We start from the raw sequence: 26,774 nt of genomic DNA on the forward strand, positions 1-26,774 counted from the left end.
AAATTCAAAATGCCATTCTGATAGTTTTCTCTATTTAACAACTATTAGTTTAGGAAAGGTTTTCTCTAAATTCCATCTAATGCTATTACCCTACAATCTGAGTATTGTTAATGCTGACCCACTCTTAGAGGAACAGGAGAAAATAAAGATGGTTAAATTATCAAAATATCTGAAGTTGTATCTGAAGGTTTGTACCACATCACTTTTTAGTGTATGCTAAAAATTTGAAAAGGTTAAAAAAAAAGCCAAAATGAATTTAATACCAGTAGTAAAAATCTACTTAAAATTAAATGTTCTACAATTAGAATCTTCTAAATAAATTTCAAAGTGAATGGCTGAAGTTTCATTGACTGTCAGTAAGGCTTAGAATTGACTAAAAATAAGCGATGGTTCTAATGAATTTATTTGATTCAGATTTCTTCCACCTATAAGTGTCTAGTCAGAACAAATCTTTTATTTCATTTAATAAAAATGGAGATATTATTTGCTTTTGAAATGTTTTTGTTAAAAAAATTGTATCTATGCAAGAAGCTAAAGTTCTAAAGGAAAATGACAATGCTGAAGTAAGTTTTACCATCATTATTTTAAAAACAGTAACCTCCATGGATGAGCTCAGCATATGTAACCTTGAAAGCCAATTCTGAAAGATATTTTTGTGAAATGTCTACTAAAAAACAGGATATTAATTTTATTGTATAAATAGCAAATGTTTTACAGTACTGATTTACTATATCTTATGTATTCTATAAAATATAAGTTTAACATACACTGGAATTCACAGCAGAATTAATGCAAAGAACAGATGCTTGAAATACACCCAGGAGGAAACATAGTTCTAATATTATCATCCAATCCTTTTGAAAAGAAGTGCTTCCAATATTATGGATGAACTTGATCTTCTTTAAAATATGTTGTCCACTGCTTTTCTGTCTCTGTCACAGTAGCTATAAATAGTTGCTTAAGGACATCCTTATCCAAATTTCTGCCTGCAGAGAACAAAACAGGGTGTGACTGCACCACATTTATTAAAATGACAGTTGACCTTTCAAATCCAGATTAAATTTTTTTGCATTTTTAAAAATTTTAATTGTTGTTCAAATACAGTTTTCTTTTACTCCCATCCCAGCCCACCCATCCAGCCCTCCCCTCTCCCTCCCATTTCCACCCCNATAGTTGCTTAAGGACATCCTTATCCAAATTTCTGCCTGCAGAGAACAAAACAGGGTGTGACTGCACCACATTTATTAAAATGACACAGTTGACCTTTCAAATCCAGATTAAATTTTTTTGCATTTTTAAAAATTTTAATTGTTGTTCAAATACAGTTTTCTTTTATTCCCATCCCAGCCCACCCATCCAGCCCTCCCCTCTCCCTCCCATTTCCACCCCTCCCCCCCACAGTTTTTGTCCATGTGTCCTTTATACTTGTTCCTGTAAACCCTTCCCCTTTTCCCCTGAAATTCCCTCCCCTCTCCCTTCTGGTCACTGTCAGCCTGTTCTCCAGTTCATTAAATTCTTGATGATCTTCAGAAGTGAAAAACAATAGCAATTGAGTGATTCCTTCCTTAATTTTCTAGTTAAATCCCTCAGAACACAATGGACATTTGGACTAATCACTATTCTGAAGTTGTTGAAAGAGAAAAAAGGCCCAGCAAGTTCTTATGAATGGTATCATATGATTAAGACAAATACATTAACCACACATTATATTCCTTTCAAATACACAGAATCCAACAGAATCCAGCCCTACTTGAGTGTGGTTGGTAGGGTAATAACATGGATATAATAATTTACAGTTTTAATTTGAACATTTCACTTAAAATGTCACATGGTGTGCTTGAGTGTGGTATTATGTTCCAGAATTACACGCCTATGATTTTGTAACAAAAGATCTTGTAATCAAAAACAGGAGTTATTTGTGCCAGACCCTGTTTTTCTGCTTTGCTTTAGAAATTCAACGGTTTGTAACCTACCGATAAGAACCAACCGATTTGTTCTCTCAGCGTCATCTTTCCAGCTCACTGGGGTCTCCTCCACATCATACAGCTCGTAGACGCCTTGGACAATCATCTGCTGTGGTTTGTCTTTGACCGACACCAGCCCCTGCTCAGAGGACAAGGATCAGCCAGCCTTAATTTGAATTTGAAAGCACTTAATATTAATTTTTCCTATTCCTTTTCAAAATACAAATTCATAAAAAGATACTGTTAAAATTACTTATTTCCTGCCCTGGCTGGTGTGGCTCAGTTATTAGGAGCCTCTTCCTATAACTGAAAGGTTCTCAGCTTGCTCTCCAGTGAGGCACACACCCAGGTTTCGGGTTGGATCCCTGGTCTGGGCACATCCAATCCCTGGTCCAGGCAACCAATCGATGCTTATCTCTTGCATCAATGTTTCTTTCTCCCCCTTCCTCTCTAAGAGCAATGAAAAAAAAAGTCCTTGGGTGAGGATTTAAACAATTTTTTAAGTTACTTATTTTTAGTTACTTGTGCATTACGTTTCCTAAAGCCTCCAATTATTAAAGTTTCTGTACACATTTTTAAATGTATTTTATTGATTATGCTACTACAGTTGTCCCGATTTCTTTCCCTTTGCCCCCCTCTGCCCAGTACCACCACTCCTTCCAGCAATGCCCCCCTCAGTTCATGTCCATGAGTCATGCATAAGTTCTCTGGCTTCTCCATTTCCTATATACTGTTCTTAACATCCCCATCTATTTTGTACCTACCAATGTGTACTTTTTCATCTCTACCTTTTCCTCCATTCTCCCTAATAGAATGCCCTTCCCAACTGATAACCCTCCATATGATCTTCATGTCTATGATTCTGTTCCTGTTCTTGCTTGCTTAGTTTGTGTTTTAGATTCAGTTGTTGACAGTTTTGCATTTGTTGCCATTTTAATGTTCATAATTTTGGTCTTCTTTTTCTTATATAGTTCCCTTTAACGATTCATGTAATAATGGCTTGGTGATGAACTCCTTTAGTTTTATGTTGTCTGGGAAGCACTTCATCTGCCCTTCAATTCTAAATGATAGCTTTGCTGGATAGAATAACCTAGGTTGTAGATCCTTGGTTTTCATCATTTTGAATACTTCTTGCTAGTCCCTTCTAGCCTGCGAAGTATCTTTTGAGAAATCAACTCTTTAACAATTTTTTTTCCAGAGAGAGGAGAAGGGAGAAAGGAAGGGAAAGAAACATCAATGTATGAGAGAAACATCAATTGGGTTGCCTCTTGTTTGCCCCCAAATGGAGACCCAGGCCACAACCCAGGCATGTGCCCTGATGGGGAATCAAACCTGTGACCTTCTGGTTTACAGCCAGTGTTCAATCCAGAGCCATACCTACCAGGGCAGCTGACTGTCTTATGGGAACTCCTTTGTAGATGAACTCTGTTTCTCTCTTTATCTTTAACCTTTGGCATTTTAATTATGATCTGTCTTGATGTGGTCCTCTTTGGGTCCAACTTGTTTGGGACTCTCTGTGCTTCCTAGACTTGCATGTCTATTTCCTTCACCAAATTAGGGAAATTTTCTTTCATTATTTTTACAAATGAGTCTTCAATTTCTTGTTCTTTTTTGTATCCTTTGGGCACCCCTATGACTTGGATGTTGGTATGTTTAGAAATGTCGCAGAGGCTCCTTATTCTATCCTCATTCTAATTCTCTTTTCTTCTTGCTGTTCTGACTGAATGCTCTTTTCTTCCTCATGTTCCAAATCATTAATTTGATTCTCAGCTTCATCCCCTCCTCTGTTGATTCCCTTTAGATTTTTTATTTACTAGTGCAACCTTCATTTCTGCCTGGGTCTTTTTTATGTTGTTGCAGTACCCAGTGGTTTCTTTGAGCATCCTGATAACCAGTGCTTTGAATCTGCATCTGATAGGTTGCTTATCTCCATTTCATTTAGTTCTTTTCCTGAAGTTTTGATCTGTTCTTTTATATGGGCCATATTTCCTTGCCTCCTCAATTTGGCAGCCTCCCTGTATTTGTTTCTGTGTATTAGGTAGAGCTGCTTTGACTCCCTGTCTTACTTAGCAGTATGGCCTATTACAGAAGAGTCACCTGCAAAATGTGTGAGCCTTAGGTAATTGCCCAGGTGGGGCAACCTATTTCACTGCTTTGTGGCTCTGGGCTCGGAGGGCTCAGAAAGAGAACAATGCCGCTGCCTGGCCTCTGAATATTGCCTGGGAGGAATCTGTGTCCTGGCACTTGTCCTGTTGCCAGTCACTTCACTTTCTCCCCTTCTCGCTCTATACCACTTGTGCCCTTCCAGCTGATGCCCTGGTGCTGAATGTGAGAGGGGAGTGGGTCTGCGTGAATCCTAAATCCACTGTGGGCCCTTTAAGAGGTGTCTTGAGAATGTGTAAGGGTTTCTTTTGCCAACCCAACCCTCACTGGTTTTTAAAGCCAGAAGTTATCGGGACTTATCTTCCTAGTTCTGGAAGCCTGGGCTGGGTAGTCTGGTCTGGGGCTGAAATCGCTCACTCCCAAGGTATCCCTTCCGATTTTTATTCACCACATGTGAATGCGGGACTGTCCATTCCACTGCGCCTCTGCCCCTCCTACCCATCTGGATGAATGTGGGTTCTTTAAACCCTTGGCTGTTGGCCTTCCACAGGGCTTAATTTTCTGACGAATCTGGGTGATGTCTGTTTTGTAGTCTAGTTGTAATTTTTGCTGTAGTTGTATGCAGAGGTGAAGTATGTTTATCTACATCTCCATCTTAACTGTAAATCCCATTGATATTTTTCTAATGACAAAATTCGTAATATGTATTAGGATGTTCTTTCAGTGTTATCACAACAAAAGATCAAACAGCAAAATAATAAAACATATATCAAATTCTACTGATTATTCTTTTAGAAATTTTATAGTTGTTTCAGTTTTATGGGAAAGTCTGAGAAGTTAAAAGATTTTATTAACAAATAATTTGTTTTTGTATGAGCTGCAACAAATGGAGTAGATAACTACTACATTTATCTAAATAAAAGTTCATTTTGTATTTATTTGCAGAAATGAAGAACAAATAATCTAACAAACTGGCTCCTATGAATATAAAATCATTTCTCTGAAATATTTGTTGTGCATATTTGTGTAAAATCAACATATATTGACAGATAGAAAAAGACATATCACTGACAGTCGTTCCAACCACACAATTTTTTGTGTACTTTTGGTATATTTATGCATTTTGTGTGTATGTTCTTCCAGTTTTTCTTTGCCTGTGCCCAGCTGCTTTCTGGTTCTTTCACCCAGTTTTATTGAGATATAACTGACATATAACATTGTATTAATTTAAGGTGTATAACATGATTTGTCTTTTGCTTTTCAAATTTTAATATGTATTATAATAATAAACACCTTAGAATTACCTAAGCATCAATTTTGTATCAAGAGTTTGAAACCTTAGCTGTTACTAGAGTTAACATGTCCAACATGCTGATTACATTGGACCACCACTTGCAACAGGAAAGAGAAGGAAGTCTGTAAGATAAAGACTGTGTTGGTACAGGTCTCCCAGTGTTGTGTTGAGAGGAAGCCAAAGGGGGAACCAAAGAGGACAACTGCACAAAAATGGGCATACATGTAAGGACAAACTCCAACATGGGACAGTGCAGAATGAGCCACTGAACTCTGTATAGAGGTCTTGGTGGCAGCCTTAGTATCATGCCACAATGGCTGCTTTTCTAGGTACCACCCATATTCCGTAGTAGGAGACAAAAGCAGTTACAGAGTGAAATATGATTTGCCAGTTAGGATCATGGAAGGGAGATGGTGCTACAATCACAAAGCAGCAGCAGCAGCAGCAGCAGCAGGATCGGGTGGGAAGGACATGGGATTCTCCTGCCTTGTTCTACAGCAGCAAGCTCAGGTAGGGCTGGCACAAGGTGTGAAGAAATCTAGACCTAAATAGTTTCTCCATAGTCTAACCTTTGTTGTTCTAATGATCCCAGGAAGTCATTCCCTAACCAGAGAATCTAGTTACTAACAGTAATAATAATAAACAAAAATAGAAAGTTTACACACTTCTGGAAAAGACACTCAAATAACAGCTGATAGATTAAGCACACAACCTAGAACGACTGCCCTATGTAAAAAACACCTTTTGTGCCCTGTCCAGGTGGCTCAGTTGGTTATTGCATCGTACCATACACCAGAAGGTTGCAGATTTGATTCCCAGTCAGGGCACATGCCTAGGTTGCAGGTTCAATCCCTGGTCAGGGAGCATATGCAAGGCAACCAGTCAATGCTTCTCTCTCCCATCAGTGTTCCTTTCTCTCCCTTCCTCTCTAAAATCAATAAACATATATCTCAGACGAGGGTTTAAAAAAATAAACCACCTTTTGTGACAATAAACACCCTAATGTCAAGTGTTCTTTTAGTCTTTTTATAGTACTGCTTATAGTATGACAAATGTTTAGTATCTGCTAAAAGCACCAAGAAGCAAAGGTTCAGCTGCAATAAGATTTCTAATATCATTTCTCTGTTAATAAAGCTTTATTGGAAAAAATAAACAGGAAAATGTTCAGTCTTCTCTAACTGACCGAGTGAGTGCCAAAGGGAGGAGAGTTTCAACAGGCCAAGCTCATCATGAGCCAGGTACCTGCTCAGAACTCCTGGGAGTAGAGAGCACAGGCTAACATTTCAAAGCACAGGGGTTGTTTTAGCTGCAACACTAAATGAAGCTCTACAAATAAATCATGTTTTATGCAGTGATTTCTAAGACTTCTTTCAGCAGTGGAAATAAGGGAAAATGAAAATAGATAAATGTTATTTGTACTAAATCCAGTGCTTCTGTATGATTTTTTAAAGTCCAGTTATGATTTTATGTAACAGCCAAGGAAGGGACTCTGTCCAAAAGTATAACTGTAAGCTGTATACTGCACCTTTAGTCGTATGACTTCCATGCAGTCACCGTCCTTGTTCCTCACATCCTTTTCCCACAGAAGACTCTGCATCAAGTGACACGCGTGAGTAAGACCAACCACTGCTAACAGCAACAACTACACAACACAGCTGATAAATCATTAATCAGTTAACAACTGCATTCACCTGAATAAATACATTTAGATTTTCTTCCTTCGCATTTCCTGGTACTTCAAATGTGACTGTAATAATACTCTGTAAATCAAGACAGAATCAACAATGACTTTTTTATAGTAAAAAATGATTTTTTTAAAAAATGACAAGTTTTAAGATAAAAAGTAAGAAACACATTCATAGAAATTTATGTGGCCTAACAATACCTATTATGTATAACTTTTTCGCTATTACTTGCTGATTTTCTGTACTGGCAACTCCATTTCCTATACTGTTAAGTTGATCAGTGGTTTAACATTTACACAGAGAAACTGTCATAAAGGGAACTCATGATTTAATTCATTCTCTCCAGGATTCTCAGGCTAAGAGAAAAGGTAATATTAATACACATATAAAGTTTATCAACTATAAGTAATGAGCCAGGTACCTTTGCCTGGGTCACTTCATTTATCTTTCACTTACTTGTGACATCCATCCTGTGAAATAAAGAGAATTATTTCCATTTTATACATTGGGGGAAATGAGGACCAAACAATAAAAACCAACTACCCAGAGCCAGGAGTAGACCTCAAAAGCAAAAATTTAATTCTGCTCTTTGGAAAAATAAACATAAAGGAAATATTTGGGGTATCTCTGGCCAAACATGTGCCAAGGGGAGAACACCTAGAGAGAGAATGAATATTATGTCATCTTTGGTTTTAGAAGATGACATCATCATTTATAGCATGCTAACTTTCAGATTCACTTTTTTCTCCCAACCTTGATAAATCTCTCACTGTCTACTTAAGGAACCCAGAAGCTTATGATTTCCTGTAGCTAGTCACATAATTAAAATCAAAATGTCCAATTTCTACCATAACCCCAAAATTTCAAACTTTATGATGAAAATCCAAGGCTAAAAACATAACCTGAGAAAAGCACAAACCACTCATAGGCAATGAGAATAAACGTTCAAACCAACCTTTAAAATAGGTAGAAAAAAACATTCTAAGGCACAGCTTTCCATCATTTCCTAGAACTGCATTATCTACTCACAGTAGGAAATCATACAGGCTTACACTAGAAAATATGAAAAGATCAGAACTGTTTTCTATCCAAACATACTGGGTTGGCCAAAAAGTTCATTTTTTTTCCAGATGATGGTTCTATAGCACTTAGTTGTCTTTAACTTCATTTGAAACAGTTTTGTTAGGTTCTGTTGTGACAGCTGTCATATCAGTGTGATTTTTTAAAAAGGGGTAATCAAAATTGGTGATTTTTTGTGCAGCCATTTTATTTGTTGAAGATGGATGAAGATACATGACATTTTTGGAGTATTGTGCTTTATTATTTCAAGAAAGGTGAGAATGAAATTGAAGCCAAAAAAAGAAGATTTGTACAGTGTATGGAGAAGGTGCTGCGACTGATCAAATGTGTCAAAAGTGGTTTGTGAAGTTTCTTGGTACTGTTGACTTTCTGACCAAATAATTCTTTGCTGTGGGGCTGTCATGTGCACTGGAAGATATTGAGCAGCACCCCTGGCCTCTACCCACTAGAAGCCAATATCTCCAGTGGGAGACATCCAAAATACTCATGTATCCAAATCAATACTCAAAATATCCCAATCAATAAAGTTATTGGTGAAAAATGACAAATGTGTCTTTTATTTTACAAAAAAACCTAAATGGGCATTTTGGCCAACCCAACAGTTAGAGAATAACTGAAAGTAAGTAAACATTATAAACCAACATAAGCAGAAATATACCGGCATTTAGTTTACAGTTACTACTAATAGGAAAGGCAGAAAGCACTTTCTTGTTCAGATATGGGAACTGAAAGCCAAGTAAGATTGGACTTTAAAATGTCATATTTCTAAAAGTATTTATTTTGTTGCAGTAGCTAAGTGGGAGAACAATGGAAAATTAGTGAATAAATGAAAATGTACAATAATGCAGTATAAAATGTGGAGTAACAGAATTTTAGAACAGAATAATAGACTTACTCATCCTTTAAAAGATGAATGAATGAAAAGAAATTCTGACACATGCTACAACATGGGTGAATCTTAAAGACACCATGCTAACTGAAATAAGAAAGTCACCGAAGGACAAACACCACATGATTCCACTTATATAAGGATCGACACAGTCAAACTCATAGAAGCAGAAAGCAGTACGGTGGCTGCCAGGGGCTGGGGAAGGGAAACGGAGAGTTGCTATTCAGTGAGTACAGAGTTTCAGTTCTGCAAGATGAAAACACTCTGGAGCTCCACCGTACGACAATGTGCATGTAGTTAACCATACTGCACTGTACACTTTGGATGCTTACACCAAACTTTTCCTTAATCAGTTTAGTGTTGTTAAAAATAGGCTGTATATAGAAGCCCACTCTGCTTTTAAGCACGAATTCCCTTCAGAACAACTGATCAAATATCCTGAGTAACCTAGAGAATGGAAAAGTTAGAAAGCATAATTTTTTAAACTAATACAGAATCCAGCACAAATAACACACCCCTCTCCACCTTTTTTTCATTACATAACAATCTTTGCCCAGGCTGGTGTGGCTTAGTGCACTGAGTGCTGGCCTGCTAACCAAAGGGTCACTGGTTTGATTCCCAGTCAGGGCACATGCCTGGGTTGCAAGCCAGGTCCCCACTAGGGGGCGTGTGAGAAACCACCACACATTGAATTTTCTCTCTCTCTCTCTCTTCCTCCTTACCCTCTCTCTAAAAATAAATAAATGAAATCTTTTTAAAAATCTTTTATTGCAAAATCATAAGCATGTAATTCTGTAACATAACAATGTCACACGCAAGCACATGACATTTTAGAAATGTCATATGGTGAAATGTTCAAATTGCTGTCCATCTCATGCAAGACATTCAGGTACCCTACCAACCACACTCAATGGTGTTACTTCTTTCGGACGCTGTATTCTAAGCAATTCCAGTTTAATGAATTCCTGTAATGCTTTAAGATGTGAGATTAGATGACCTCAAAAACACTCAAGTCTAAAAATTATCAACACAGTTCAAAAAATACATTTTTAGGAAGAGTTCAAATATAAAAGTCATAAACAGAACCGATTTAATTAGAAATACTTAAAAAATTTTTTTTAAGATTTTTTTTACCTGATCAAGGTGAGGTTGTATTGTTGGCAAATATTGAATTTTTTCCTGCAAACTAAAACAAGTCATTATAAATTCAGAGATCAATACATTTTTTAATTAATCTTGTACACTTCTTAGAGATACAAAGCTACACAAGGAAGAGAAAACTCAGCCTTGACTCTACTACATGTTGCTCACATCTTCGAATAGAAAAAAGCTGGCAGATTGTTTTAAACCTTTTCTTAAAAATGTACACACGTTCACATACATGAACACAATGTAAAGAAAAACTAATCTTTAGCAACACTATTTTGTGTGGTTAAATATGTCAGTAGATTTCTTTTTAATTCCAATTGATCTAATACAGGTCTAGAAAAGTATAAATAAGTATTTTTACTATTGCTCAAAATTTCACCAACTCTCCCCATGCTTTTTAATATGAAAATGCTGGTACCTAAAGAAAGTTAGATGAATAAAATTTCCATTATAAATGTTTTCCCTTGAACATGACTACTTAGTAAAAAAAATAAACAGTATCCATAAATGTAGGTCTTCTATGTACTCGGTCACTGGTAAGAACAAAAAGTCAGAATCTCAAAAATGCATTGTTCTGATAGGAAAAGAGTGAAAAGACCAATATGGTATAACAAATTATAACCATAACAACTACAGCAAACATTTAGACACTGATGGGGGGGGGGGTAGGACTGGGAGGAGGGAAGGACTTTAAGCCTTGCAGAGGTGTTGCCTTGAAGAACAGTGAGGGGTAAATTAGTAACAGCAAGTTTAGGAAAAGAAAAGGCTTATTGGAGTAAGTCTCTAGGGGGAAGGGGGTCTTGGCAGGGAAAGGGTCAGATGAGACATCCCCAGCTGGTTGCTCAGGAAGGGAGTCTCCGTGTAACAAGTAAGCACAATGAAAAGTTATACAAAGGCTTACTCACAGCAGGGCATCTCACTGAACAGCTACTTAAGTGTCACTAGTGCATTATAACATTCATAAGCGAGCTGTATGCTCTTTCCCTACACTCAGTAGTTAATATTGGGCAATGACTGCCTGACACTTCTGCTGGGCAGGAGGAAAACGTTTTCTTCTGCCCCCTCCAGGCCCTGGCTGGGTCTGAAAATTAGAATGACAAAGACAGAGCAACAGGAGGAAAGCATACAACTACTAAAATTTTCCAGGACACAGCGGCCTTCATAAGGAAATGAAGACCCAAATAAATGCTTTAGGTGTAGTGGTTTCGTGTTGGGTCTGAAGAAGAGCGCAAAGTCACGGAAAGACACGGCAGGACAGAGTGTGAGCCAAGTGTAGCGAACTGGGGAAACTCGGTGGGTCTGCTCCTTCAGATTCCTCTGCGCGTCCATTTGTCTTCACAGATAAGGAAGCTCCTTTCCTCTGGGTATAAGGAGGAGACTCTCCCATGAGGGTCTTATTGACCCATCTACTTCAGAGGAAATGGAAGAAAACATTCACAAATCATATATCTGATAAGGGGTTCATACCTATACAGAAATATACAAAGGAGTCAATATACAAAAATATCCTTTAACTCAGCCACAACATCAAAATCAAATAACCGGATTTAAAAATGAGCAAAGTACCTAAATGGACATTTCTCCAAAGATGATACACAGATGGCCAACGAGGATATGAAAAGATGTTCAACATCTCTAATCATTAGAGAAATGCAAGTCAAAACCACAATGAGCGATCACCTCATACCCATTAGGACAGCTACTACCAAAAACAACAGAAAGTAAGTATTGGCAAGATGTAGGAAAACCGAAACCCTTGTGCACTGCGGTGGGAACATAAAACAATGTAGCTGCTATGGAAAAACAGCATGACGGTTCCTGAAAAACTTAAAAATAGAAATACCACAGGATACAGCAATCTCACTCTTGGGTATATATCCAAAAGAATTGGAAGCAGGATCTTGAAGAGATATTAACACACCCATGTTCTTAACAACATTATACACTACAGGGGAATATTACTTAGCCTTTTTTAAAAGGAAGGAAAGAAGTCCTGTCATCTGCTAAAACATGGATGAATCTTGAGGACTTGGTGAAATAAGCCAGTCATGGTTAGACAAATACTGTTTGAGTCTACTTAGGAGTCTCAAGGTAGTCAGAGTCACAGAAATGAACAACAGAATGATGGTTGCCAGGGGGTGGGGGGGCAGGGAATGTGGAGAGTTGGCATTTACTAGGTGCAGAGTTTTAGTTTCGCAAGGTAAAAAAGTTCTCTAGATCCATTCCACAATAATATGAATATACTTTACTGAACTGTACACTTAATAATGGTTAAGATGACTTAAAAAAAAAGATACTGATATCCAGGAAAGAAATTTACATTCTTCTCTTCCTTACCAAAAAGATTCTTTCTAGGGAAAGAGGCAGGAAACTGACCCATTACTGAGGGAAAAGGAGGTGCCTGTGATAATACCCCAAGCTAAAATTTTCTATGTATTTCATGCATTTTGTCATAGAAAGTATTATAGATATTTGGTATACAAATATTAACAATTACTCTCTAAAGTTAACTGCCATTTACACTACTATTTCTATAGGAAAATGTACTGGGATCTCCAAACAGGCAATTAACAAAACTGTCAAGAACATATCATTAGGAGTGGTCTTGATGTCAATGGAATTATAGGAAGCTTAAGCCAGGTACACAACTCTGTAAATCATTCCTCTACCGCATAACTTTGTAGTAATAGCTACATTACAACAAAAATGACCAAAATACAGGACACATACCTTATTCCAGAGAGACTGTCAAAGGCATGAAGATCTAACACGTTAGAGAGATCAACTCTAAAAAAAAAGAAAACCAAAGTAACAGTGTGAAATTCTATAAAACATATTTCATCTAGAAAAAAATCTCAAAGATTCTTTTGCCAAAAATGTAGACATAAAGGTTTATCAGTATATCATAGTATTTTGGAAACATAAAAACAATGGGCAAGGAACAAAAAGTTTGTAAAAAAATTATTTTGTGGATTTTATAAATTTCAAAAATCTGGGTAAATGGTATAAGATCAAGGCTACTTGATTATTGCTTCAATAAACTATAATTTTTTAGTTTGTTGGGTGTTTTTACTTTTGTCTTTTCAATCCTGAAAATGTATGAGCTTTGCTTTCTTTATTTATTGATTTTTTTTTAGAGAATGAGGAAGGGGGGGAGAGAGAGAGACATTAATTTGTTGTTCCACTTATCGACGCATTCATTGGCTGATTCCTGTATGTGTCCTGACTGGGGATGGAACCCTGTCAACCTTAGTGTACTTGGACAACACTCTCACCAACTGAGCTACCCAGCCTGGGATTTATGAGTTTTTCACATATGTTTTTATAGCAAAAAAAAATCAGTTAAATAAAACTTTTCAACGCAACAGTTTATTACTCAAAATATGAAATGAGGGTAGTGGAACAAATGGAAATAACAGTAACAGAGATGCACTACTTTTGAAATTTTTCTATTTTACTCCACCTCCCTCTTTCCGTGATATAACAGGTAACGGTATAAGACTGCGAGGAGGCAAACAGCCACTGTGTGTACTGGAAATACTCACTCTAGAACCCATATCTATATGCAAAGAATGTGATTTGATTTCCTTTTCTTCAGAATGGTGTTGCACATAGACTGAAACTTTCTGGTTAGTGATCTGAATAAACATTATTTCTGTTAGAATAATTCAGTAGTAAATAATTAAACTTTACTAGGAAAGCAAGAATTCAAATAAAAAAAGAATATTATATCAAAATTAGTATGAGATCTGATTTAAATAGACATATTTATAAAAACTAGTGATTGAGTTCCAATTTTACAAGCCTATAAAACAGTAAAGGACAGTGATTTTTCTATAATCAAAGCTACAATCAAAGAATGTTTAAAGACAGCAACAATAATATAATTAAATTTCATAGTATATCATAGTATTTTGGAAACATAAAAACAATGGGCAAGGAACAAAAAGTCTGTAAAAAAATTATTTTGTGGATTTTATAAATTTCAAAAATCTGGGTAAATGGTATAAGATCAAGGCTACTTGATTATTGCCAGGAACTTCCCAAACATTTATTAAATTTTCTCACAAGGAAAACAAAACTTCATCAAATTCAAGATTTTTTAAAATGCGTAAACATGTAAGCTAAACCAACTCCTTTAACTTAGGACTGACTGGCCAGCTGTGTCTGCTTTGCTTGTTCTCAACAGTCTGCCACACACTCGCACTTGGGCCCACACTTTATTCTTAGGTTATGAATGCTTATCCTGGCACAAGGCAGACAGATTCCCATCTTTTATTCTATTTTACTATTTATTTTTTAAAGATTTTATTTATTTATCTTTAGAGGGGAAGGGAAGGACAGAGGGAGAGAATTATCGATGTATGGTTGCCTCTTGTGAGTCCCTTGCTGGGAACTAGCCTGCGACACAGGCATGTGCCTCGACTTGGAATCGAACCTCCATCCTTTGATTCATAGGCCGGCGCTCAATCCACTGAGCTACACCAGCCAGGGCAGATTCCCATCTTTTTAAAAGAACACTCCAAAGTTCTATGTTAATAGACTGTAACAATATTTCAAATTCTGGACATTCTAGATGAGCAGAATTAGGAAAATGATCAAGCAGAGAAGTAAATGCTCCTTGAAGAAATTTTTTAATACAAATTTACGTAAGAGACCAAAGCCTTAACATTAAACATATCCCCTTTTTCATTATGGAAATTAAGCAAATATTTATATTGATAGGTGATGAATGAAATTTTCCCCCACGTTTATTATCTTTATCTCAGGAAATAGCTTAAAGTTTAAGAAATTTTACAGATGCCGACTGTGCGAATATCAAAATTCAGGCCAATTGTTTGAGTAACAAAAGTCAGTTTTGAAACACGAGTTTCTGTATAAACTGGTTTCACTGTGACAGTGCCTTGAAAACAGAGATTTAGAGATAATTCTGCTTTATCCCAGATTCCTCTGACATTTCCCAAACAGAGAGGACCAACTACAGATCTGTGCAAGTTCTACAGAGAATAAAATATCAAAGCCTCTTACTGTATTCTCACCAGATTCTCAATGGAGAATAAAAGAAAAAAGCCTAAGCTTCCGGATGAAAGTTACCATGGACTTTCTTCAAATCGGTTTTCACCATGAAAAAGGAAAAAGGACTATGGACATGGACAACAGTGTGGTGGCTGCGGGGACCCGGGAGGGGGTGGTGAGAGGGATAAATGGTAATGGAAAAAATACAATAAAAAAGTTTTAAAAACAGAACATGAATGGACTATAAATACAAGGATTTATTTTGGTAATCCATAAATGTAAATTAAATAAATATATAATGTTTTTGTCAGTAAAAAATAAAAAACACTAGGCATTTTCAAAACATTAATATAAAAAATAAAGAAAAATGAGGTCTATGACCATTATGTAAAAACTAAATGACAGAATAAAGCAAACATAAAGAGGGAGATAAACACTTTCAAAGAGTATCAGTCCTCCGAGTTCCTTGAACTACCTGTGCCAGGAGTGCCTAACCAATGAAGAGTTTTCAGTGTTCCCCATGTGTAAAGAGCACTTTAAGGAGACCAAGACCAGAGACAGGAGAATGGCAAGGAAGAGGGCTCTGGCTGTCCAAGGTGGGAAGGGGAGTTCAGGGGCTACTCCAGGGGTATTGTCTACAGTCACCTTTTCCAAGTTCCATGAGTCTCATGATCAGGGGCCACCAGCCAATTCCAGATCTATGAATTACTAATACCATCCAACAGAGAAGTCCTAACACTAGACTTAAATTTTCAAATGCTTTCCCCAGTGACACCTCAAATGACTACAAAACTGAACTAATCACCTTCCCTAAACTCACTAACACCACCCTACCCCCCAAATTGCTGCTCTCTTACTTCCTAACTTGGAAAAACTGCACCATATTTAATCCATTTCCCAAGAGTCATACTGCTTTTAAAATCCTTCCCCAATTCCTTGCTGCCTACAGGAGAAAATCCAACTACGTATCATGGCATTCAAGACCTTTTATGGTAGTTCGCTATCTCTTCAGTTATATCTTTTTCTCTCTGCAACATAATACCATAGGTTCTAGCCATTCTAATATATTCACAGGCCCCTGAAGTACAAAATATTCCTTTGGCCTAGAAAGCCATACTGTTCTTGTCCACCTAGAAAACTCCTATTCATTCCTCAGCTTGGGTCAATGATCAAGACTCAGGTCAATGATTACCTTGTCAGTCAAAATTTTCTGACACTTCATCAAGAAGAATTAATTGTTCCTCTATCTTCTAGGACTCTGTACATTTAATACTCCTGTTATACAATAATACTTGATATATTGGTTTGTTTGTTTGCTTCTGTCTCCTTCAAATGACTCATCTTCTTCAAGGCAAAGTTTTTGCCTTATCCATTAACTAAATCTTCAACATGCCACAAAATGTCTAGGAACTAGTAGAATGCTCAATAAATAGTCTGTTGAACAGATTAAGTTATTATCAACAAAGTGGATTTTCCCTATTTAGTTCACTTACATCTCCAAGACTTTTTAAAAGTCAAAAAAGATAACAATCACAAGATAGATAACAATCAGCATTTGTCAATCACAAGATGCACATAGGATGTTCAAAAATATACACACAATAAAATTAAACTTCCATCACAATGATTTCAACTACTTTGTTAAAAACCAAATCCCTAGTTTCTAGCTGGGAAGCTCAAGTTGCTATGCCTCAAGGAGTTTTGGAAAATATTTAAGATCCATGACCTAATAGTAAGAATTCTACCATGGAGTTCCTATCTGCACTGAAAAAGATCCTAATCCCACATCAGTCCTCAATATAAGAAGTACTGCTTCAAAGTCTCCAGATTCTCAGATGCACTGGTAAACACCAGGCACTGAAAAACAAGAAAAAAAGGAGATTTTATGCACTTGTTCATTCATTCATTTGAAGTAATAAAATGTAATCATTGCATGTTTGCTGTTCTATAATATAACAGAACAAATGTTAGAAATGTCATATAAGGCCACTGGCGTAGCTCAGGGGACTGAGTGTAGGCTGTGAACCAAAAGGTCACTGGTTTGATTCCCAGTCAGGGTTGCCGGCCAGAGTTGCATCCACAACATGCCTGGGTTGCAGGCTAGGCCCCCAGTGGGGGCCACGTGAGAGGTAACACTGATGTCTCTCTCCCTCTTTTTCTCCCTTTCTTCCCTATCTAAAAATAAATAAATAAATAAATAAATAAATCTTTTTTAAAAAAGAAAGTAAGTAATGTCATATAAACATCAAAATTGTTACATAAACTTTTCAAGATGAAATCTTTATGCCAGACATAGAGGTCCTAAATAAAAACTAACAAAAAGAAAAACTCAAATAAATTCACAGACCTCTAAAAAACTGATTTGATATATTTTTAAATATGAAACAAAGAAATGCTATTATGACAGAGTTACAGCTATTTATGGATATGATTTTTAAAACCTCATTTAAGCATTAAAGGGTTGTCTGGCATTTCATAAAAAAGAGAAAAATTAAGGAGAAAGGAAACAGTAAAATGCAACAGGAAGAAGACATATACTGAAGAAGGGCAAACAGTATAAGGCACGTTATCAGAGGGTCTCCACAGTGGAACCTGAAACACCGGGAGCACATATGGTGTGTGCTCATACAGAACGTACACTCAGGGCATTGTTCTCCACCTCTGCCAGCAGGTGGGCGGCTCCTGAGAAGGCGAACCAAATTAATTCCCCTGCTGCTGACCTGCATATAAGCAGCTGCTGCTGTTACTGCCTAACGCTTACGACAAGTCTTTCAGCACCTCTGATCTCTGCTTTAGCAGATGAGCCACCCAATGAAGGCCTCTGCCGCACTTTCAAGGAAAGAATCTCTGAATTAAAAACTGAGTGGCAGCAGACTGTAAGCTGTGAGTCTCAGAGCTGCTGGCTGCATGATGCTGGGTCTCTAAGCTGCTGAGCCATTCTTGCTAAAAAAAAAAAAAAAAAAAAAAAAGAGCTTAATTAAATACCCCTGTATAGAAATTTTCTGAAATCTGTTTCAAGTGTAAAACAGAGTTCAACCTACAGAAACGAAGTCTACAGATGTTTTAAAAACACATACTTTTATAAAGTAGCACATCTGTATAAACACAATGAAAAGAGAGAAAAGCCTACAGAAAATGGAAATTTAAAAAATTTTAAAAGAATGTAACGAAACTAAAAGGTTCCATGTAGTTTTTACATGACAGCTTATTTTTATAACCATTAAACACTAAGAGGATTTTTAAAATATTAGAAAGCTATTTAGATAGTTCAAATTAAAATATAATTCCCAGTAATATACTTCTTTCCAGATTTCTATACTGGTTAGAGGAAAGTCCTGTTTTCCTCTTCATTAGGCAAAAGCAGCTACATAGTGTTACCACGGCTCCATAGTCTCAGCTACAAGGAGGAGAAGCAAACATGTTAAATAAATACATCAAACTAATTTAAAAAGAACATTCAAAACAACATTTTTGGGTCCTATTTTTAAAAATATGCACGTATCTTTCTTATATTAGAATAAAGCATATTTATCAATTATTATTAACTAAAATTATTTATTGCTAATATCAGTAATAGTTTTTTAAAGTACCTTGATCTTTGTGTTTCTATAATTTTTCCCAGTCCATTTATTGATCTGGAATAAATTTAAGTGAGGAAGAAAAGGTAAAAAAGTGTTAAGTTTTATAAAAAGCACACAAGGCATATTATTTCTAAACTAGGAAGTAATAAGCACACGAAATATACCTGGAACTAGAAAAAACAAAAAAATAAAAACAAAACTTATATACTGTGTTTTTAAAAGAGCACACAATGCACATTATTTCTAAAATATGAAATAAGCACATACAACTATATCTGGAACTAAAAAAAGTAGGAAACAAAACTTACATAATTATTCTTTTCCTTTTAATCATAAGTCAGGCATATTCCACTGAGGTATTAAAATAAGATGTGCAAAAATCTACTGCACACCTCAGAGACTACGGGCTGCTTTGTGAGTTACAAAAAGACCCTTCACTTTAGAAAATGTGATTCATAAATAGCCAGTAATTCTAATGCCCTTAAAATGAGTAGGTAAGTAAAACATTTTACTGATATCCAATATTCCCAAAGCACACTTTGTAGAAATGACGATGCATGATGATACGGGCTGGCAACAAGCTGGCTTAACAGTCAGTCTTGCTGGTACTGGAGATCTAGCCTAGTCAGTATTCAGTATAGAAAAGCCCAGTAGTAATAATCCTGGATCCACAAATGTTTGCTACATACATTGTGTTCTTTTTCTAGCAATCATGAGGATGCATAGGATTTTGAAAGAGAAACAAAATTTAGGGAAACAATGACAAAAGGGGTAAATGAAGTAATTTTCATTCACTGGCTCATCTTTTTAGACTTTTCAAAATTGTCAACTACCTTTTTATTTCTTTTTTTAATTCACTGTAACTTGAAATTTTAAACTAAGAAAAAATTACAATCTAATAGTGATAGGAGCCAACAGCTCACTTACTATGCCCTGGGCACTGCACAAAGTTTACCAACATTACATTCAGGAAGCAGGTATTACTCATTTTACAGATGAGACTTAAAAAAAAAATATCATGAGAAACAGACTGTGAATTAGAGCCCAAGCAGATTCTGAAGTGTCTGTGACCTTAAATACTATGCAATACTACCCGCCTTCCACATGGAGACATTATTAGTTTTTTCATTAAAGCCTGAGAGGATATTACTATTAAAATAAGACTAACTATGGAGAAAAAAATGAATTTTTTTCTTCTGTAATCATGATTGCAGCCAATCTCCTAATGAAACTGAACTTCGTTGATTCAATTGATAACAGATAGTATATCAATTGGCACTGACAGATACAAAATCTGAATGTCAGCTGACCATGCCCACTAAAGATGAGTAACAATAAAAGCTATTCAATGTCTCTTTAGAGGTGACATTTATTAGTGTAGTTCTTTTAAAATAATTCAAAGTCCCTGAACTCTATCCACATTTGAAAAGTCCAACAATGGTGTTAGATCATTTAACATGTATCTGAATATAATTATTATCCTATATTTATTAGCCTTGGCCATGGACATTGCAGACATCAAAAGCTGAAAAACCTTAGTAGACAGTTAAGGAAGATGAGGTCAATGAGAATTCAGGTAGAAATGAAACCACAAGAGCTAGGGAAGGCTTCACACAGCAGAGAGGAAGAAAAAGGTGGGGAGGGAAAGGGCTCTAAAGAACAGATAAAATTACTGTGGAAAAGAAGAAAAACACAGAAGAAAAAGGAATTCAAGGACTGGCAGAGGGAGAGAGAACACAGTATGAGCAATAAAAGAATTTCGCAAGACACAGCCATGAGAAAGTGAGCAAATGATCACTCTGGGTACAATTACAGAACTTCGTGTAAGGAAAAAGCCAAGAGAAGACAGGAAGAGGAGGATTAAGTCAGAAGACCTTGCATATCAGTCTATGAACTTTGAACTATGTTCTGTAAGCAACAGGGAATACCCCCATGTATTACAATTTACATTAAGTTACTTAGGCAACAACAATGTATGTGATTCTCTAATGCTACACGGTAAAAATATTTTGCATAGTACACTTTGAATTGGTAGGTACTTAAGACATAATTTTGTACCTAATAGTTGTTCTTAATTTGTTTAAATCCTCTTCTGAAACCAAGTCTGTTTTATTGATGATGATGATATCTGCCAAAGCAACTTGCCTAAATTAGCAAATAAGAACAAATGTCAAAAAAGAAGTGTTAAGAAATTAAAAAATAAATAAAACATCTCCTTCAGATCAACTATTGGTTAAAAACTATATTAATACTCTAGATAGTAATTCAACTTACTCCTAACCTACTTATTCTTCAAATAGTAGGGATAAATTATACTAGTTACTATAAAAATTCATATTTCACATTACTCTTTAAAAATACTAAGTACTTTCACTTGCTGCTCTAGAACTATAAAGACAAGCCTCAAAAGTTCTACAAACAAGGATGATTTACAATTGATGATTATCAACTCACGATTTTCTTTGTAAAGGCACAAAATTCAGATATCCAATATGGTAAAAAATAAGCACGGTCTACATACTAAATTATTCCATGTAATAGTTACCATAATTTTCAAAGAAATACAGGTGAATAAGTATTTAACATTAAAACTATATTAAACAGTTTTTTAAAAAATGACACTTGAGATTATCAGGATCTCTAATAGCACATACTTCACCATGAAGAATATGTATTTTCTCTGTAAAACAGATATATATATATATATTTTTTTCAAGTTAAAGAACCCATATGAGAGAAGACTGAATAAGGAAATAGCTTTCTATAACTATAAGTTATATATTCTATTAAAAGGACTGGTAAAGCTGAGCATATTCCTCAATGCTTCAGGAAAACTTAATCACTAGACTGTTTATTCCTAATACTTGTTTTATGCTACCTGAAGGTACAGCTGATAAATAACACAACCAAATTCTCAAAAATAAATTAACTTTAATTCATTAAAAGCCTCAATTTCAACAGTATGCATCACAATCCCATTATATGAATAAAAACTGAATGTACCCATCTCAAAACACCCGTACAAACAGTTGCAATCTTTAAATCAGAGGTCTTTTAACTTTATTTTGGCTTTTATGATAGTTTGACATTTGCCATTTGGCTTATTTAGGTTTTCTAAAATAAACATATTGTAGTGAGGAGAAAAGTTACAAAAACATTTAAGTTCAGTCTCATTTCAATCAAAAGCATATACCAAAATCAGGGTTTAGGCAGGATTACAAAACAACAGAGTACCACACTCCAAAGCGATGGGGAATCCATCGCTGGCTTGCAGTCTTCATTATTTATGTCTGGAACATCCACTGCAAAGCTCAAGGGGCCTCCCTCTTAAACCCAGCAGCACATTTAGTAACTGTCATTTGTCCAAAACCCCTTTTTCCATTAAGGAGAATATGCTTAGGGTAGGCAAAGTAACTTAAATATTTATTAGTCTAAAGATAAACCTATAAGGGGCATAAAGGTATTTAAACAAAAAAATCTTCTAAATGCCAAATTAAAACTAGATTCATATTTGTTCCTCTGTTGCTCTGAATAACAGTGAACATTTGAATCAAATGAATTACTGTTGAAGAAGGCAATAAGTGAGCCAACTTTTTTTATAATCATCTTCAAACCCCAAGAAATTAAATGAGAATAAAATATTTTTAAATGTTAACATTTCCCATGCACATCACTGTGTCCAGCATTTACTTTATACTATAAAATAAAAAATAGTTTAAAATAAAATTTTAGTTATCAGACCATTATAAATAGTTAGTAGTAATTCAACTATAGGAAAAAAGATAAATCCCTTGACTTATGCTTTCATATTTCTCTGTTTTTGGTTTCATATTAATAATTTTCTCTTTCCAATTAGCCAGTACTCAATATACTTTAAATATGAATACCTAGAAGCTTCATTGATAAGACCATCGGGTTTTTCTTCTGTTAAATGCTAGACAAAAACAAAGTTTGAAAAAAGTTACTGTAGTATAACAAAATCAAATGTTAACACGAAAAATTTTACTTTAGACTCCTTTCTTGCCTCTGATAAAGACTTCAACAAGCTCTACTAGTAAATACACAAAACACTTTTCTGTTTGTAATATTTTCCTACAGTGAACCCGTATGAGGCATTTTGGGGGGGGGGGGTGAGGATTAAATTGTGTCTCCTGACATCATCTTTTTCTAAAAAAATCCCCCATATTTATTTTTTCCAGTTTTTTGAGAAATGATATCATAATGTAAGTTTAAAGCATACAGCACGAACGTTGATGTATAGAGAATCTTCCATATTTAAATAAAGGCAAAAAAACAGAGTTCAGATTTCAGACATTTTCCTTTTTACCAAATTATTCTTGTTCTAAATATTCATTATTACTTACAAGATAACCACTGAAACTGTACTTTCATAATACCTAATATACTTCCCCCATTCCTATCCGACTCTAGAGCATATAGTAACAGGGTTTGTTACAGCCTAATATACTTCCCTTGAAAAACTACACTTCAGAAGATTTATCAGAAGTTTATCAGGATCTTTAGCAAGTATCTTCAACACTATAAATACATATGTTCTCTGTAAAACAGATACACATAAATTCAAGTTGAAGAGCCCCACTAACAGAATGCCAATAACAACACAGTCCCACTCCCCNATACAGCACGAACACTGATGTATAGAAAATCTTCCATATTTAAATAAAGGCATAAAAACAGAGTTCAGATTTCAGACATTTTCCTTTTTACCAAATTATTCTTGTTCGAAATATTCATTATTACTTACAAGATAACCACTGAAACTGTACTTTCATAATACCTAATATACTTCCCCCATTCCTATCCGACTCTAGAGCATATAGTAACAGGGTTTGTTACAGCCTAATATACTTCCCTTGAAAAACTACACTTCAGAAGATTTATCAGAAGTTTATCAGGATCTTTAGCAAGTATCTTCAACACTATAAGTATATATGTTCTCTGTAAAACAGATACACATAAATTCAAGTTGAAGAGCCCCACTAACAGAATGCCAATAACAACACAGTCCCACTCCCCACCCCAGAATGGCACAGCACTGGGCGCTTCCTATGCCCCAGAAACAAATATGCTGAGAGAGGGCCACAGCCCTAAGTCTAGCATGAAAGCAGTTTGTCCTTTATAAACACTTGATGGATCTGGCCTCTCCATGCAACCGTTTATTTTGCTGACCTCACCAGAGTCAAGCTAGCTCCCAAAAATATTTTCACATTGACTTTGAGACCCACAGGTAGTTCTCATCTCTCTGGGGTCACCTGTTATTTTCCACAATCCTATTTATACCCCTAACATTACCAATGCCATAAGGTTCCTCTGAAAAATTTCACCTTCGTTACCTTAACACTCAAACATTGCCTATTTAAAGTCAGAGGCACTTAGATTCATATTCAAAGAATACAGATTACACAACTATTAAATCGTTTTTTGCACATTACATCATTTAGCCTTCATAACAATTATGGGAAAAGGCTTGTCTCCTCATCTCATAAAAGAAGAAACTAAATCTAAAACAAACCATCACAGGGCACCATATTACAGGGCTGTTTTTTAAACACTGAAAATGTGCTCAATAGAAGTAAAATGAACATAATTTAAAAATCTTTGTGAAAGCTTGTCATTTTATAAAATCTGTCTTGTAAATGTGTTATAAAAATGTTAATTACACAAAAGTATATTCATAAAGATTATCTAAAACTTACATTCAAAATGATGCGCTGTGCTCACTTTTGCAGCACACATACTAGAAATATTATTTCACCAAACCAGTTCCATAATTCAAGGGGAGGAACAGCATAAGGTATTTGGATAGTTTGAAACCCAGAAGTAAACTGGAAATAATTCTATTTAATAGTATTGGTTATATCTATAGAGAAAAGCCTTTTTCTTCTAAAGGTTTGCCAAATTCTGTTTCAGGGGAAATAAGACTAAACTAAAACTGAAGTCATGAATCACTGATTTTCACTTTAGGTACAATCCCAGAAATTTAACTGCAGACCCACTCAAATCATGGAAGTCACAGATCTTGGTGCATATTGGAGCAAAAATCATTCCTTTCCAAAAGACCAAGTTTACTACTTTTGCTAATTATTCTTGGCCTGGGGCTGTAACAAATCCTAATATTGTGTCCTCCTGAGAATAAGGCTGTTACCTGGAAAGAGTACATCATACTCAGGCTCAACAAATATTTGTTAAATGAATTTTAATTAACACCCCCTACCTGTTGACATAGATATATGAACGTTACTTGAAAAATTCGATACAACATAAAGCAACAAATCCCTTTCTATTCAGTAGTAAATCTACTTAACAAAGATGTATTTTTAGCAAGGCATTTGTTCCTGAATGAGCCTGTAATATTGTTCTTTTTAAATTTTTTTTATTTATGCTTAGAGAGAGGGGAAGGGAAGGAGAAAGAGAGGGAATGAAACATCAATGCATGGTTGCTTCTCGAGCAATCCCACTGGGGACATGGCCTGTAACCCAGGCATGTGCCCTGACTGGGAATTGAACCAGCAACCCCTTGGTTCACAGACTGGTGCTTAATCCACTGAGCCATACCAGCCAGAGCATAATAATATTGTTCTTTTAAAAAATATTTTTCAAAACATGATTATTATTGACCATTTGGAAGCTTTATTTATATATTTTGGGTTGGCCAAAAAGTTTATTTAGTTTTTTCTGGACAATGGCTCTATTAGTGCTTAGTTGTCTTTAACTTCATTTGAAACAATCTGTTACATTGTATTTTGACAACTATCACATCGGTCTGCATTTAAAAAACTTACAAAAATTGGTGAATTTTTGTGCAGCCATTTTAATACTGAAGATGGAAGAAAATATGCAACACTTTTGGTATATTATGCTTTATTATTTCAAGAAAAGTAAAACAGCTGAAACACGGAAAAGGATTCATACAGTGAACAGAGAAGGTGCTGTGACTGATTGAATGTGTCAAAAGTGGTTTGTGAAGTTTCTCGGCACTACTGACATTTTGGGCAAGTAATTCTTTGCTGTGGGCTGTCTTATGCATTGGAAGATGTTTAGCAGCACCCCTGGCCTCTACCCACTAGAAGCCAATAGTGGGAAACAGCAGACATACTCAAAATATCCAAATCAACAAAGTTATTGGTGAAAATGAAAAATGTGTCTTTTATTTTACAGAAAAGTAAACAGACATTTTGGCCAACCCAACAAATTTGGGACGAATGCCTACGAGCTGGCACTAGTATGAAAAAGGTACGGCAAGTTTTGAATTTTCATATCTAACCCCGACTCTGAGAGGTTCAGAGACAGAATCCTAATCCTTCTCCTCTGTCTTTCTGGGCTCTGTGAACAGCCTCCTCTTCACATCTTTAAAAAAAAAAGGTCATGGGTTTGACTACCAGTCAGGGTATATACCGGGGTTGTGGGTTTGATCCCCAGTCAATGCACGTATGCGGAGACAGACCATCGATGCTTCTCTTTCACATCAGTGTTTCTTTCTCGCTCCCTCTTCCCCACCTTCCTCCGTGTCCAAAAGCAATGAAAAAAAAGTCAAGTAAGATAAAAACAAAAAAAGAATGACAAGTAATAATCATATGTAATTATAGCCAAAGAGATAAATGCCCTGTTCTATGCACATATAAATGCTATACAGGACAGACAAGATGGTGGAGGAGTGAATGGAAGTCACACTAACCCCCTGCCAGGACCAATCTGGAATTACAACTAAACTGTGGAGAAATCACCCAGAACAAACAACTGAACAATAGTGAGGAGAAGCCTTATAACTTCGACAGACAGAAAAATCAGCTTCAGCACAACGTGACTGGTAAGGAGTGCATTGGTGACTCAAGAGGGCTGGCTGGGTGCCCACAGGCAGCAGCGCTGGAAGAATAAATAAGCAGCAGGTTGGATCCCCTGAGAAGAGTGGAATATAAACCCTAAGCTGGGACCCCTGGCCTAGAGCACCAGAGCCCAAAAAGTCCACAAGTAACAACCAGCAGTGAAAAGCTG

The 26,774-nt window shown here is 35.9% G+C and overlaps 1 protein-coding gene across 2 annotated transcripts in view; it reads right to left on the minus strand.

The window, feature by feature from the left end:
* LOC118997840 (COBW domain-containing protein 1) overlaps nt 1–26,774 on the minus strand; it is a 49,442-nt gene continuing 22,668 nt past the window's right edge. The window contains exons 7-15 of one of the 2 annotated variants that reach the window (XM_037061712.1): nt 22,649–22,695; nt 20,820–20,906; nt 18,771–18,815; nt 12,895–12,951; nt 10,150–10,201; nt 7,053–7,121; nt 6,887–6,952; nt 1,974–2,103; nt 1–986 (exon numbers count right to left, since the gene is read on the minus strand). In XM_037061712.1, coding sequence (XP_036917607.1) covers nt 880–986; nt 1,974–2,103; nt 6,887–6,952; nt 7,053–7,121; nt 10,150–10,201; nt 12,895–12,951; nt 18,771–18,815; nt 20,820–20,906; nt 22,649–22,695 — 660 coding nt within the window. In that variant the 3' untranslated portion in view covers nt 1–879. The remainder of the gene's footprint in view (nt 987–1,973; nt 2,104–6,886; nt 6,953–7,052; nt 7,122–10,149; nt 10,202–12,894; nt 12,952–18,770; nt 18,816–20,819; nt 20,907–22,648; nt 22,696–26,774) is intronic. The other variant, XM_037061713.1, reaches the window with a different exon arrangement.

The sequence above is a fragment of the Sturnira hondurensis genome, unplaced genomic scaffold (genome assembly GCF_014824575.4).
Source record: "Sturnira hondurensis isolate 20B ecotype Veracruz unplaced genomic scaffold, ASM1482457v3 Scaffold0013515, whole genome shotgun sequence".
Classification (NCBI taxonomy): Eukaryota; Metazoa; Chordata; class Mammalia; order Chiroptera; family Phyllostomidae; genus Sturnira; species Sturnira hondurensis.